This window comes from Enhydra lutris, unplaced genomic scaffold (assembly GCF_002288905.1).
Source record: "Enhydra lutris kenyoni isolate GAN:26980312 unplaced genomic scaffold, ASM228890v2 scaffoldscaffold12, whole genome shotgun sequence".
In the NCBI taxonomy this organism is placed as follows: domain Eukaryota; kingdom Metazoa; phylum Chordata; class Mammalia; order Carnivora; family Mustelidae; genus Enhydra; species Enhydra lutris.
This window is the reverse complement of record NW_019154096.1, coordinates 66,657,181-66,673,465: the sequence shown is the minus strand read 5'-3', so window position 1 is coordinate 66,673,465 and position 16,285 is coordinate 66,657,181. Positions and strand designations below refer to the sequence as shown.

Here is a 16,285-nt window from a genome sequence, read left to right as displayed (position 1 = left end):
CTGCGAGGGGAGGGGAGAGGGAGAGAGAGTGAGGGAGGGAGAGAGAGAGAGAGAGAGAGAGAGAGAGAGAGAGAGAGAGAGAGTGTCTGGCAGCACTCGCGGGCGGCTGCGTAGCCCTGCGTGTCCTGTGCGCGCGTGCTGGGTCCGGCTCCGAGTCCCGCCGCGGACGAGTGTGTTCATCTGCGGCGTCCGTGCGTGCGAGCCTCAGAGGGGGCTGGCGGGTGTGCTATAGGGCGGCGGGAGCAGGAGCAGGCCGAGGGTCCTCAGGCAAAGAAATCTGGCCTCGGAACCCGCTAGCCTCCGCTCAGCTTCCAATATCCCAACCGGCAGCCGAGAGCCGGGGGGGACTCTGCTCGGAAATCGTCCTGGCCCAACTCAGCCCCTCTGAGCTCTCGAAGATTACCGCATCTTCTTCCTAACGCAGAGAAGTGAGCCCGGAAAGGGAAGGAAGGGGCGGGGACACCCCCCAAAATAAATAAATAAATAAACAAACTGGCTCCTCGACACAGCTGGACACGGTCGGTTGAGTCCAGGTTGGTGGCATTTGGAGAGTTTTCTCGTTCTGTGGATTTGGGAGCCCATCGCCGCCCCCCCCCCGCCCTCTTCTCCCCTCTTGCAGGCGCCCCTCAACTTTGGGGTCCGGGGGCGCGCGCGGCTCGGGGCTGCACCTGCCCTGGCGCTCGGGGGCTGCCGGCCAGTGCGCTCGCCCCGGGCGGTGGCGTTGATGAGCCCTAGTCCCGGGCGCCGGGCGAGACTTCGGGCGGCGCAGACACCCGGGAGGGAGCGGAAGACCCACGGCGGGTAGGGGCGCGCGAGCCGGGTTTCGGCCCTAGCCCGGACGTCGGTTCCCGGTTGCCCCGCTGCCTGAGAAAAGAGGCGAGCCCGGGGAGGAGCGGGAGACGGCGACCGGGGGCAGCGATTGGTGGTTTGGGTGAAGAGGCCGGCAGCGGAGCGAGCGAGCTGGCTGGAGGAGGGGGCGGTGAACTTCCAGGGAGAAGGGGCTCTTTCTGCGCCAGGGCTGGAGAAAGAGCTGCCGCCGCCGTGTGCTTCGACTCCGGCAGCTGCTGGCTGCGCTCGCAGCGCTCGGAAAGTAACGTTATTTATTTATTTGCTTGCGTTCAGCCTCTTGGGTTGGACCCGATAGACACTCCTTGGACTTTGGGAGCTGGCGTCCGACCTCTCCAGCCCCTACCCTGCCCTTGCGGGCGGCTCCCCGGAATACACGGAATACATACCCGCCCCCCCCCGTGTCCCCTCCTGCGCCCCGGCCCTGTTAGGGGTGGGCCCTCACCCGGGCGCTAGAAAGTCCCCCAAGGCGGGAGCAGGGGAGGGCAGAGGGGCGGAGGAGGTTCCAGCGCTCTCGGCTCTCATTTCAAAGCGCGCTCTCCCTTCCAGGTTGGGTCAGACCTGAACCCCTAAAAGCGGAACCGCCTCCCACCCTCGCGCCGGCCGCCCGCGGGGAGCTGAGTCGCCGGCGGCGGTGGTGGCGGACGGACCCGGGAGTTTCCTCTCGCACTGGATGGAGCTGAACTTTGGGCGGCCAGAGCAGCGCGGCCGTCCGGGGATTGCTGTATGCTGAGCTCCCTCGTCGATACCCAGCCGCGGCTCGGGATTTTTTGGGGGCGGGGACCAGCTGCGCGCCGGCACCATGTTCCTGGCGACCTTGTACTTTGCGCTGCCGCTCCTGGGTAAGTCGAGGCCGCCGCTAGCTTCCTAACCCGCTGAGTCTTTCCGAGGGGATACTCGGGGCAGCCCCCAACCCCCCAACTGCAGCGCGGTTGCGTGGGTGTGGGAGGGCGAAGTTTCGTTTTGGGGAAGGGGATCTTGAATCATCAGCACCCTGGGCTTGGGAGGCGGTGATGCGCGGCACTTGCCCGCAGCTTTTTGTGCTTGGTTTTAATTTTCTGTGCTTTGTAATGGCCAATCCTGGCGGAGAGTTAAGGGGTCCGAGCCCCTCCAGCTCCGGGACCAGCGCTCCTTGCGAGTCCTGGGAGCTCTCGGAGGAGCAGCGGGCAGGTGGGGGTGCGGGCGAGCACTGGACCGGGAGAGCAAACTTCGAAGGGAAAACTTTTCCTCGAACAGTGTCTGAGCGTTCTCCGCCCGGCGGGCCGCGGACCAGGGCTCGCCCTCCCCGCGCCCCGCGCCGGGCCCGGCCCGCAGTGGCCCTCTTCTTCGGAAAGCCCCCGGCTTCCGTCGGGCGGGGCCGAGCCAGCGGCTCCGGGAGACCGAGCAGCTGCTCCGGCCGGGCTGCTCCGGGAGCGGTGGGGCGGGCACGCGCGGCGGGCAGCGCGCGCTCGGGGGCAACCCGCAAAGCCACGCCGGGCGGAGGTTGGCGTTGCGGGGAGCGCCGGCGGCCGGAGGTCCCGGGGCGGGAAAATGAGTCCCCGGAGTAGAGGGGCGGGCCCGCGGGCGGCGCAGGGCACCCCAGAAGCCGGGTGAGGCACGCGCCCTCCCCGCAGCCGAAGGCTCCGGGTCCTGGCCGGCCGCCCTCACGCTCCCCCATCTCCTCCCGCAGATTTGCTGCTGTCGGCCGAGGTGAGCGGCGGGGACCGCCTGGACTGTGTGAAAGCCAGCGACCAGTGCCTCAAGGAGCAGAGCTGCAGCACCAAGTACCGCACGCTGAGGCAGTGCGTGGCGGGCAAGGAGACCAACTTCAGCCTGACGTCCGGCCTGGAGGCCAAGGACGAGTGCCGCAGTGCCATGGAGGCCCTCAAGCAGAAGTCGCTCTACAACTGCCGCTGCAAGCGGGGTATGAAGAAGGAGAAGAACTGCCTGCGCATCTACTGGAGCATGTACCAGAGCCTGCAGGGTACGCGCCGACCGTCCTGGCCCTCCACCCCCAACCCTCACCCCCACCCCACAAAGGCAGGCGGCGGGCCCCTCAGCCGGGCCCGCTGACCTCATCCTCTCCTCGCTTCTCCCCAGCTGCAGAATGAGGACCTTTCATTGGCCCCCAGGGACAGGGGCAGCTGGTGTTTGCTGCCTCCGGAGCAGCACTGTGGGGGCCTGGTTGTTGGAAAACCCGTTGGGGGGGGACACCCCCGGCCCCCGCTGACCTCTCTGAAACCCGGTCAGAGAATCCGAGTAGGAGCCCGTTTAAGGACAGGGCAGGAACTCATAACTTCTCTCCAAGGAGAGCTTCAGAGGATAAGAATACAAAGACTTGCCCTGAATCGTGTCCGCAGTTTCTCCCCTTTCTTCTTCTCTTCTAGCTACTCTGACATAAGATAAAGAATTAAGAATAAAAGGTCCAGTAGGCTCTATTTTATCTTTACCCTCCTCAAACCTGATCAAAGGCAGATGTGTGAAAAACCATTTGTCGTCTTAGATTAGCTGAGTCTTGAACCAGCTGATGGGGTTCAGCCTTAGTTAACACGGAAGTGGCTTTGAGAGAAAAAGGACCACTTGTCACAAGCATCCATTCCAATGGGAATTTTTGGGTCCTTGTGTGCCAGAGGTGGCTGGTGTTTGTAAATCTAACACAGACGTCCAGGGCATTCATTCTCCCCTGAGACACCAAACATTTGTTAACATACAGATTTGACCTTTCTGCTGCCTCTTGCTCCAGAACCTATTACAGTGAAAACCTATTTCAGAGACTGTTGAATAACCAGCACCAGGGCTTTTCTGGCCCCATGCTGTGCTGAGGAGCATAGAAATGGGGGCCCTCTTTTGGGTCACCTTTCTTCCATTGGCTCCCGGAGGTAAGCTGGGCCGGTGACATCACTGGTTCCTTCCTCTCTTATTTCATTCCTTTGCAAAGAGTGGGAGAGTTTTCTGGCAAGATCAGGCTGGGTTGCTCTCCAGTGTTTTCATGGCACTCTGGGGAGAGGAAGGACAACAAAGGCAGAGGGAATGCAAAATAACCATAGCCAAATAGATGCATTTGAGACCTTGGAAAGTTTCGGCATCTTTTTGTTACACAATCATAACATCATTAGAATTTAGATTCAGTAAAAAAAAAAAAAAAAAGAAAGAAAGAAAAGAAAACCACTCTGAAATATGTCTGCTTTCCGATCTAAGCCCCATCTTCCTGTTGTTTTTAGGAAATGATCTGCTCGAAGATTCCCCTTACGAGCCAGTTAACAGCAGATTGTCTGACATATTCCGGGTGGTCCCATTCATACCAGGTAAGCAGATTCATGCCTCCACTCGGACGCCTTTGCCTGCTTGAAATCCATCGGGTTGCGTTCTCTCTGGCTCTCAGAGAGTGTCTAAGTAGATAGTTGAATGGCACAGCGTTTCTGGGAAATCAGAAATAGGATGATGATAATGAAGAGGCAGAATGCCTAGAGATGATTGTATGACTTGAAAGTAATTCTAAATGAAGTAATGTGGTGTGGTGATTTGAAAGAGGTTGGAGGGAGGTGACTCGGTTGAATTTTTTTTTCCACATTGAAATATGATTGGCTAGCTTATGCATAGGGACTTCTGTCTGTAGATGGCAATCATACTCCCTTCTTGCTACATACCATTCACAGAGCCTCCCTGCAGATGGGATCTGTGTCAATGATGCCACTTACTTTCTGAGACTTCTGAAGATAATCTTAGATTGTTGAGGAATTTCGGATGGACTCACTTGTCTGCCTTTGATTGAAAAGGTTCAGCTCTACCATTTGTTAACAATTCTATTTTTAATTTGTCCTAAGCAAGTGTGTGCATGTATCAGAGAAGGTATTATAGCCTCATTGGCCCTTTTCAAAGTGGTTTTGCTTCCCTTGGTTTGTTTTATCTGTCTTTGCAATTCTACATTTGTTTTGGAAGTGAACTTAGTTTCAGAATTAAGGTTTTTGTAACACTGGGGTTCAGGCAGCCCCATAAATAATGAGCAAGGCAGTAATTTCTCTTAATGACATACAGATTCCAGACTGATGTTGTCTTTATTTGTTTACACTTAAGACATTTCCTCAAGTATATACAGCCATCACAAATGATACGCTTCGTTGGCGGTTGTACGTGGTGGTGAATGTTGAATTCTGGGAGATGATGGTTTGTTATGGGTGAGAGTGTTCTGGTGTTCTCAATGTTTTCTGTTTTCCTGCAGAAACCCATAGAACTAAGGGAGTATGTAAATACTGATATTATGTGTCGGTGTATTTATATACATTTCATTCACTCACAAACACCCATTGAGTACCCACTACGTTCCAGCCATTGGGATTTTGTCAGTAAGCCAGACAGATGTCGCCTCTGCCCTCATGAATCTCAGAGACAGCCAGCAACTGCATTTATTTAAGCCCCTATTATATTCTAGGCACTGTGTTAAGAACTTTTTTAAAAAAAGATTTTATTTATTACTTATTTGAGAGAGAGAGAGAGCGTGCAGGGGAAGAGCAGAAGGAGAGGGACAAGCAGACTCTGCACTGAGCATGGAGCCCCATGTGGGGCTCCATTTCAAGATCCCAAGGTCACGATTTCAGTGGAAATCACAAGTCAGTTACTTAACTGACTGAGCCACCCAGGCGCCCCTGTGTTAACTTTTTATCATTAACTTAGATAACAATCTTCGTATGCTTCTGAGGTATTATTGTTTCCATGTTAGGAATGAAGCAGTGTGAAGTTAGGAAACCAGTCAGATCACAAAGCTCGTGATTAAGGAAACCAGAATTTAAACCCAGATTTGTTTGATTCTAAGTGTTTGTGACATCCACCCCTTGCTACCCAGAATGTGGTCTTTTCAGCAGTGTCATGGACATCACCTGGGAGATGGTTACAGGTGTGGAATCTCAGGCTTCATCCCAGACCTACTGAATCAGAATTTATGTTTTAAGAAGACCACTGGTCTGGGTGCTTGATATACACATGAAGCCTGAGAAGCATTCCTCTACATTATTCTGTTTTTGGTTCAGAGGAGGGGTGTGTGTGTGTGTGTGTGTGTGTGTGTGTTGGGCTAAGATGTGTGTTTTGGGATAAGATATACTTGTGTAAGTTTAGTATCAGAGGCATTCATATATTATCCAAATAATGCTGATAATTTCCACTCCAGAGCCCTCCTAATGCTCCCTCCCTGTCCTTGGACCAGCTGGGGCAGTGTCTCACATACTGAAGGAAAAATGCACAGACCCATCTGAGCTCTTTCAGGGGCGGGTCCCTAGGAGCTGGGATGGGATGTGGTCCATGGCATATCAGAAGTGAACCTGGCCTTCCTGATGCTTGAAGGGCAGTGCCTCTTGCCTGCTGCCTGTCCCTGGAAGCCTTACTCTTTAGTCTTTGTCCAGATGCTTAGAGGGCTCTGAGCCTTTCTCTGGACAGTGAGAGTGAGGACGCAGGCAAGGAGGAAGGCTCATTTGAGTTTTAATTTCAGAACTTCTGTGGACTATAGGACTGCATCAGACTCATTTTCCCTTTCTGGTGCTCTCTTTTCTTGGTATAATGAGACCATGGGTATAAATAATCTCTAGTCCTAACAGCTCATGATTCTGAGGGAAGATTGAGGTCACCTCCAGAACCCATTCACTGTGCTCTTCAATTGTGTTTTCAATCCTTGCACGCATTCTATGGTTAAAATGGCTTGGTCATTCTCAGATACCCCGGGTTGTCTGAATTTCTTCTATAAGTACCAGGAATTCTTCTGCATATGGGCCAAGTTTCACTCATTCATTTTCCTGGATCCCTTTCTCAGCCAGACTTCTTTTCTTAGCAGATATGACCCCGACTTTGTGAGACCTGTCCTGCTGAGAACCCAGAAGTCATAATGAATTAATTAGAGCCAGGAAGGCATTGTCTGGAGCTACATTTTATCTCTCAAGGGGATTGAATTTAGGTTCCAGCACTAATGAGCTTTGACCTCTGACAGTGACCGTGTTCCCTAAGTGGGTATAGGAAAGCCAAATGGAACCTCAAGAGGTTTTAAGTCATTGAGTAATGCATATTATCCAGTTTGGCATTTGTAGGGTAGGGAAGGACAGAGGAGCAGGATGATAAATGTTGCTTTTTGTGGTTTGATTCTAAGTTTCTAGAACATCTCCCCTGTCTTGAAAATCTCTCTGAGGAAACCAGGACAACAGGGCCTCTGCCTTTTACAGATATGGTAGCAATCAGAGTTTCCATATTTGGGTTTCTTTGCCCAATGTGAAGTGAATGTTTATCCACATACATTAAGTATGAGCTGAATCGTCTCACTGAACAAGACATGTTTGACATTCTCGTGTTTCCATTTTCTTTGGACTCCTCAAAGCCACTGCCATCTTTGCCATTGTTTAGTTGATCAGCAGTTAAAAAGCCATATTGAGGTGCTGTCAGGGGCCTGGCAGGAACAAGGAAGGGAACAAAAATGAGATGGAGTCTCAAACCTGTCACCTCTGTTCTGAAGCCTGAGCTGCAGGAAGGAAATCAAACAGCCTTGTCAGGCGAGAATTGGGGAATTGTGGTGCCGCAGCCTCAGTGGAAATGTGTCGGTGGAAGCATTTGGCCTTGAAATCAGTTTTAAGGGCTCCAGGAGGGGCCTTCGTTGTGAGTTGATGCCAGTGTCGTTTTTTTTTTTTTTTTAAGATTTTATTTATTTATTTGACAGACAGAGATCACAAGTAGGCAGAGAGGCAGGCGGGGTGGGGGGGGAAGCAGGCTCCCCGCTGAGCAGAAAGCCCGATGTGGGGCTCGATCCCAGGACCCTGGGATCATGACCTGAGCCGAAGGCAGAGGCTTTAACCCACTGAGCCGCCCAGGCGCCCCGCCAGTGTCGTTTTTAGGGGTCTCAAAGAGCAAGATCCAGGCGGTGAGTGGAAGTATGCAAAGGAAAGAGGGAGCCAGTGCTAGAGGATGTCCGAGGAGAGGAGAGAACATGGAAAAGGGTCTGGGGAGCCAAGAGGGCAGAGCTGTGTGGGCACATGGAGGCTCCGAGGATAAAGCCACCACATCTATTTCACATCTGCCATGACTCTCTGCTCTTTAACCTTGCCTTTTCCTCTTTGTGCAGGTTCTAGAAGCAGCAAGAAGTAAATAGTGATTTGAAAGGGAGACGAAACTGTTGGCCATGTTTTTTGGACTCTCTGGAGGGAGAGTGCAAAGTAGAAAGAAATTTTGAAAGCACAGCGGGTGCCAAGAAGAACCTGAGGGTAGGGGGTCAGAGGAGGATATAAGCACCTTATAAGGATGTAAGCAATGAGGGAAAAAAGAGGGCTCCAGGGTTTAAAAGTATTGACTGGGAGGTTGGATTTTGTAGAGAAGTGTCAAGAGAGGCCAGACCTTTCTCAAAAATAACCGGAGCCGATGGTATGGCAAACAAGAAGCAGTAGGGATGTGGGGAAAGAGGGATATTAGGATACTAGGAATGGCTTAGACCTCCCCAAGAAGCCTTAGGATCTTGACATCGGTTCTCGTGCAGTTGGAAATAGTTTGCTTCAGGAGGAGATGCCCCTGAACACTCTTTTGAGTGTGACCCCTTTTTCTGAATGATGCTGTGAATCATTAGCCATGTGTAGCACTTCCATTTTAATGTGCCATCGTACTTAGGTCACTATGCAAAAAAAAAAAAAAAAAAAAAGCTTTCTTAAAAATTTTACATGTTGAAGAAGACTGATAAGGTCCTGTTGGACAAGAGAGAGAAGGGTTGGTAAATTCCAGCTGCTGGGGTGTGTAGTGGTCCTTTGCCTTCCACTCAGCTCTCCAAAACCCCTCTAATCATGTTGTCCCAATAGGTGAGAAACCCTATTGGTCCCTTGTTCCCTATTCTGGCATATGGGAAACTCCTCCCCAGGCTGGCTCACTCCCATCATCCTTCTCTAAGCCCCATCACCCCCTGTTCCCTCAAGCTCATTGAGCATTCCATTTCCCAAGCATTTCACATGTCTTTGCCTTCCTGTGCCTTCTTTGCTCATGCTCTTGCCTGTGATGGGGAAGTCGCTGTTAGTTTCCCGAGACCAGGATCCATTTTCCTCTCTGGGGGCCATGCTGGAATTCCCCCGGACAGGCACTTCTGCTCAAGACACTTTCGTGCTGCAATTTTGTTCTTGTCTTCACGACAGCTTCTGATCACGGGGTATCGAGGGGTCTTATGTATGTGTCTGTCTTTCCCACTGGAAAGTTGGGGGACCTGCTTGCTATGCAGGGTGTATGCTCAGCCTGGAGCCTTCTTCCTGGTTCTGAGTAGTCATCCCATTAACCATGGGTGTTTGAATATCAGAGAAGGGTCGTAGAGAACTAGTCTAACCTTTTGCTTTTATAGAGTTGAAGCTCAGAGAGGGAAAGTGACTTGGCCAGGGACACAGCCCTTGATAGCCTCTAGAACCTTTGCTAGAACATGGCAATGCCTTCGGGGAGGCCAGTGTTAGGCTCTTTCTGTTCTGCGTGCTCTCTGGACACATTTCATCCATTCCTGGGACTGCCGCTGCCACTTACACTGGCGACTCTGCGCCTGCCCTCCTGTTCCAGCCTCTCCTGAGCTCTCAACCAGCATTTCCAGCTGAGTCCTGGACAACTCTGCCTGGTGTATCTCAGTTATTTCAAACCCATCACATCTACAACAGAGCTCATCATCTCTGCCCTTTTTCTCCTCACACCTTTCTCTTCCAGAACCTTCTGTCTTCCCTATGGCATTGTCTGCCTGAGTTATAGCTTCAGGGTTCCTGCCACCCTCCTCTGCCTTTCTCATTCCTTCAGGGGACCCATCACCAAGTCTTTTGCAGTCCTACCTGCTGTGTTTTGAGTTGCTCTCCACTCTCCATTCCCTAATTATACTCCTCTTACCTCTCACTTGAACTTTGCATTGACCTTCTTCCTGCGTCCCCAAGTCAAGTTCCTCCCAATCCAACCTGGCCTCCTCATTGGCAGGCCTTATCTTAGCACCCCAGTGACTTAGAAGAATTGTCTGGCTTCAGTCTTCTTCCATAGATTCTTCTACTAAGTGACCTCCCATCTCACCCCATCTACCCTGTGCCCAAACAAGCCAGCTGACCACCTGCTGTCCCACCAGTGCCCCTGGTGGCTTTGCGCCTCCATCCCTCGGTGTATGCCAGCGCTGGAGAGAGAACACATCCTCTGGGGTCCGCCAACCTGGGTACCTCCTAGCCCTGCCACTTCCTTCATCTTGGGCACCTCGGTTGAGCTCAGTGTGCCTTAGGCTCTTTGCATGTAGAAAGAGATGAAGGTTATTCCCTTATAGGTTCTTGTGGATTTGAAGATGCTGCATGTAAAATACCCACCCAGCCCCCAAAGCATCCTTGGCCCCCAGTAAGTCTCAGCCGTTCTCAATGCTCTGCCACGGCCATGCTCTCTGTTCGCTCCCTCCTGACTCCAAGCAGACCTTGCTTCCTGATCATGGAGTAACAAACGGATGGCCATCCAGAGCCTTTGGATGCTCCTAAACTACCAGGGACAAAAATGAAAAATCCAGCCTTTATCTGTGAAGGGCCCTGGAGCCAAGTCCTGCCTCTTAATAATCCTGCTTGGGTCTTAACTTCCCTTTGGGGAAGGTCTTTCTTATTCCTGCTCTGAATCCCTTGTTCTTTTGGGCCCTGTTTCTACACTCTGTGGTCAGAGAGGGTGTGCTGCAGCTGGTGATCACCGGGCTGGGGGCTCTTCCTGTGCTTAAGGATTCTTGTGATCAGCTCTCCCTTCTCAGCTTGACTGATTCCCATTCTTCCAACCTCTCCTCATAAATCTGCTCTCCAATGCCCCTCATAGCAGGAAGAATTACTGCTCCCTGAGAAGGGCATGCCTTAAACCTGGGAGAGGCGTCCGTCTCCACAGGCCAAGCTGAGTACACTTAACATCTCACTTTCACAGACCACTACTTTTCCTTCGAATTCTCTCCCCCTCCAGTCCCTCAGCGCCTCATTTTACTTTTTTGTAGAATAAGCAATTACAAACAGGTTTAAAAAAGGAAAAGGAATTTAAGTCACCCCTAGTCACAGCTGTAAACATGTTGGTATGAGACTTTCCAGAATTTTTTCCTTTATATATGAATATGTGTGTGTGTGTGTATGTGTGTGTGTGTGAGAGTATGTGTGTGTACTTCTTCTTCTTTTTCTGTCTTTTTTTTTTTTTTACAAAAATAAAGTCTGGGCTACACATACTTTCTGATCACCCTCATGATGACCTGAGGAATGTGTGTCTTCTTTCGTCACTGACCATGTCTCAAAGGCAAGCTTTGTTACTTAGATAAACTGACAAACTCAAGAAGTTTCATGGATAAAACAGCAGGTCAGTGCAGGGGCAAGATACATACTGCCCAGGCCTGGATGTTCGGGGAAGGCTGTGAAGGTAGAGGCAGTCAAATATTTTTGCATAGTGTGACTGTAGGTCCCGTTACCCGAAGAGGGGAGATAAAACATCCATGAGTGACACGTAATTGGATGAACTGAAGATTGTTACAAGGTGCAGAATTATTTATAGCTGGTAGGTCTGTCCTCATTCCTTCTCCTTAGTCCTTGGAAGTGTTTCTTTCTGCCATCTCTTAATTTTTCTGCTGTCCAAACTTATTCTTGCCAAAGGATGTCCTTTCTTGGCTCTCTGGGTTATAGTACCAATTAGCAAAAGAAGGTGTCAAATTTAGGATTGTTTGGTCCAAGGAGCACTGGTCTGGGAGTCAGGAGATTGGTGTCCTGCTTCTAGCCGTACCTGTCACTAGCCAGGTGACCCTGGGCACATGTCTACACTTCCTGTAAAAGGAGAGGTGGCCACTCCTTTCATAAAATGACAGCAGTGGACTAGAATGATCTTTCACATATTTTCCTTCTTTTTCCAAGGACCTGCATATTGAATCTTGAATTATTTTAGGACTTACTGTTTTTCTCCCGAGCATTGTCTTCAGGCCAAAGAAACTTGTGATCTTGGTATATATATTTTTTACATTAATAACACTTATAACGCATGATTTATTCAATATACACCTTCCTTGAACCAGAGTGTGTTTAAAGCATCTCATTTGGATACATGGAAGAAGATGAAACAAAGTAAGAAGTAGGTGGGAAAAATAGGGACAAGGGGAAAATGAAATAGGGAAGAGAAAATGAAACGGAGTGAGTTCCATAGACACAGTGCGTGTCAGAAGATTATATTTAAACAAATTAAATGATCAGAAGTGCCTTGTTTGCTTTACAAAGGGATAAATAAAAATCACTGGGTGATAGATACAGTAGGACTTCTGGAGGTCATTCTAGTCCAATCCCTTTATTCTACTGATAAGAAAACTGAGAGTTCCATAAATTTCTAGGGCAGTAGAACATAAATTGTGCAGGACAGTGATGACAAGTAAAATTAGGTGTGTGTTTGTTTTTAAATTGATATTCAAACTCTCCACATCCTGGCATTTCCCCCCCCATCCCCTTTAAATTGTCCTTCACCTATTCAGGTCTGTGCACCCGTTGGCATGGAGGGTGAGAGCCACAGCCCTTGGCTTTAGTTAAGGGGATTGTTGTCTGTTGTTTTGGAATTGTTTCAGAACAAGGGTTAATTAATAAGTCTCTGTTTGGCAACAGGAACCAGGAGCCAGGATGTTAATTTTCATATTTTTTTGGCCCCCTTCAGAGTCCTCTGCAAGGGAAAGTGAGAAATTATTTTTTGCTGTAAGCCCTCCCAGCTTTCAGATTAAAAAAAAAAATTAATCTTTCATCTGGAATTTTTTGTTAAAGAAGCTAACCACTTCCCGTAATTTAGAGACTCAGCTAGCTGGGTCAGTGATGAAAACGAATGGGTGATTTGCATAAGGGGCTAATTTATTATGTCCCCTGGGCATTTCTTTCATCTCTTTCCATTCTAATTAATGTTCTAAGAGGGTCTATCACCATATCAGAAATTAGGGGTGAAAGCAGCCATTGTTAACCTTTATTCTTATGATTTTTTATCTTGTGTGATCTTTTAACCATTTTCTTTTCATAGCAAAGAATTTACATAGATAGGGCTGGGGAGTGTGTGGAGAGGAGGTTCAGGCAGGGCTGTGCTCTTGTATGATCTTTATTCAAATAGTATGTTGTTTTAAAAAATAAAAATGACTCGGGATAGCTCTCCAACAACAGAGGGAGTTGCAAAACATCCAGAAGCATACAACCATGGTGCAGAATTGTTTCTAAATTTGAGTCCCCTAAAAACCTATATAAACATGTATATACACACGCAGAATTATAGATGTATTTTTGCATCTACATTGTATTTCATGTCTGTGTGTATTGATAGTGTGTGTGTGAATGTGGTTATCTGTATTATTAAACATTGTGCCTCCAAAAGATCTTCCATGATATGTGTTTCAGTGGGTTCTGGCTGTGACAGAGGCAGCTGTGTGTGTGAGAGAGTGTGACACAGCTGAGAAAAGGCAAGAGAACAAGCAATTTCTTCGAAAATCAATTGCAATTTACTCCTACTAAATTGGCCCAAGGTCCACCCTGTCCAAGCATTAGCATATGACAGACTTTTAATCATTTGGTCAAATGGCCTATTTTTGGTCAAACCACAGTTCCCTCAGGGATTTTGCCCATCAGTCCCAGAGCTATGTAATCTTTGGACCTGTACTCTTTTTAAAGGGGAGGTGGATGTGGGGAAAGAGTACCCCTTAGAGTTCTATTGAGTGCCCTGCACTGCCCAGCCTGTCCATGGGCATGATTTCCTTTTGGTCCCCAACTACACTGAAAGCTAGGTATTATCTCTGATTTCCGAGGAGGAGACCTGGGTTCAGAGACGTTGAGTAGCTTTCTCAGGACCACATAGCCGATGAGCGGAAGAGTTCAGATTCTCATCTTTCTCCGGCATCTCTTTCTAATGTTAGGTGACAAAGTTTTAAACGCAGACCTGGGATCCTTGATGTGGATCTTAAAGTGAAGATATCTAGCTCCTTGTCTCCCTCCTTAATTCCCAGTTTTTCCTTCTCTGTCTTATATCTTAAAACGCTGTTTGACAAAGGGTCTCCGACGTTGAAATAGAAGGCAGTAGCTATTCTTTTCATATTTATCCCTGCATTCTGTTGGGTTCTTAATTGACAACCAAAATCCAGAACACGCACGCTATTAAAACCATTCCTGCGGAACTGCAGAAATATTAACCAAAGAAGCAATTTCTGGATTGTATCTTTTTTCATTTCAGTGTGAGATGGAAGGCTTCTAAAGTAGAGCAGAATGCCTAGGGCCATTTTTTGTCATGTTGTCATATAAGTAGCATTCCACAGTGGTGAAGAAAGGAATACATAGTTTAGTCCCACTTTAAGGTGACCTAATATGCTATTCATTTGTCTTCCACCATGCTGGTCCCCCTTTCCTTCCTGTCCCTCTGAATGGTCTAAGAAACACCATGCCGACTATTATCTCTGTTATCCTTTGCACATTATCGTTCGGTATACAGTTAATAATGTATGAAAATAAGTATTGATTGCATTCTTTGTCGGAACAGGCCGGCAGGTTTCTTAAAGCCCATGTTTATGAAATGTTTCATTGATCTCTGTTACTATGAGTTCCAAACAAACTCTTGATGAAGAAGAGACCAGGAAATCCATGCATTCTGGAGAGCCCTGGTTGGAACCACTGTTTTCTTGCACTCTTAAATGTAGCCAGTGGCATTTTGAATGAGGAAAGGAATGACCGGACTGAAACTCTAAGCATACTCCCAGTGAGACCTCAAGAGGAATAAAAATCATAATAATTTCAATAGCTGGGAGAGGGAATGAACTAAATGTTTACATGGGATACCTTGTATAAGTTTTATTTAACAATAATTGTGTCTTTGTCCCACTGGACGGATAAGGAAACCAAGGTCCAAATAAGAAACTTGTCAAAGGGCACACACCTAAGAGTTGGCTGGGCCACGTTCTCATCCAGGAAGTCTGGTTCTAGAATCCATGCTGTAGCCCCCATTTGCAAATAGGTAACAGGAGCGATAATCTTGGGAAAGTTAAGTGCATAGACTACATGAAGGATTATCATGCATTTGGTACTGAGTGATGTGTATATATGTATATAGATAGATATAGATATACATGTATACCTCTCTATATACATAATGCATATATTTATTTTAGAATAAAGAGAAGAGTCGGTCAGTTTCCATGACCTCTGTCAATTTTCAGTATTTCAGTGTGATGGAATGACATTTATGCCAGATTCACCCATCTGATACTTATTGAGAACTTACTGTGAGCCTAGTGTGAAGCCTAGGGAATTCAAGGGTAAATAGGACCCTCTTTTTTTGTTTAGGGGTGGGTATAAACAATAAAAATTAATGATGCAAAGTGGTATACGAATGAGTAGAACTTCACCAGGCTCACATAGAGACCCGAGGAGAGAGTAAATGACTTGATGGGATTGTGGGTCAGGGGAGGTTTGCCTCAGGTGACTTGGGGCTGGGTTTTCAGACATGGATAGGAGTTTGGTAAAAAGGTATGGCTGGGAGGGTATTCTGGATAGAGGCAACTGCATGGGCAAAGGCATGGGCCAAGTGTCCAGGGTGCTGGCAGTAAGTCACTTGCTGTGGCTGGAGTTCTGTGTGCAAGTGGTGGTGGGAGGGGAGCCAGGCAGAGAGGCAGGGTTGTCACACTCACGGGCTGGCCTTTGCCTCAGCAGAACTGGAAAAAGAATGATGGCCAATTTACCTTGGTATTGCTGCATTCTGAGGCTGAATCCTATGGAATTGCCATTTTTGTAGACCAGCATGGCAGAAAAGCAGGAATTGCATATGGTTCGACTTAGTATAGTTTTGTGTTGTAAAAACATACACAGGACTCTGGATGCTTCTAAGCTAGAGTATGACATAGGCCTGATGAGAATGAGTAACTTCTTACCATATGAAGTACTCTCTGGGGAAGTAACAAATGGGGCCTGGAGCACTGTGCTGTTAGCCTCAGTCCCTGGCAGATTTAGGGCAAGTGTAAGTCAGGTTCAGGCTCTTCTCTCCCAGAATTACTTTCTTCTTGGAGGGGAGGACAGAGGCACGAGGCTCCAGCATGCAAAGACCAAGTGCGCACAGCTCCCCATTTAGATGCCAGAGGTGAGTAGAGGAGTCAGGAGTTAGTGAGGCTGCCTGGGCCTCCAAGGGTGGTCCTGAGAAGGTGAGTGGGGGTTTGGAAGTGGGGAGCAGAGGTCAACAGAGCAGACAGGTGTCAGCAGGATTGAGTGCAGGAGGCAGAGCAGTCTGGAGCCAGGCCTGAAGGGTCTTAAGGATCGTGGTCGGAGAGAACTTCACTGCAAATTGTTCCTTAGACATTGAGTTACCTGGCTGGTTAAAGGAGGCCTGTCCTGGTGGGCAGTAGGAATGTGGACAGTCTGGGACCCCCGAGAGGAATGAGTCTCCACCCCCGCTTCCACAGCCTCCCAGTCCCCACCCCAGTGCTGCCCTCTGTCCTGGGCTTGGGATGGGACAAGTGGCTCGG

At 48.8% G+C, this 16,285-nt stretch overlaps 1 protein-coding gene across 1 annotated transcript in view; it reads left to right on the top strand.

Annotated features, from left to right (window-relative positions):
* Positions 1-1,003: 1,003 nt before the first annotated feature.
* Positions 1,004-16,285, top strand: part of LOC111145186 (GDNF family receptor alpha 1) — a 203,587-nt gene continuing 188,305 nt past the window's right edge. Inside the window, exons 1-4 of the mRNA XM_022499905.1 lie at positions 1,004-1,090; positions 1,396-1,688; positions 2,516-2,809; positions 4,047-4,130. Of these exons, the coding sequence (XP_022355613.1) occupies positions 1,649-1,688; positions 2,516-2,809; positions 4,047-4,130 (418 nt within the window). The 5' untranslated portion in view covers positions 1,004-1,090; positions 1,396-1,648. The remainder of the gene's footprint in view (positions 1,091-1,395; positions 1,689-2,515; positions 2,810-4,046; positions 4,131-16,285) is intronic.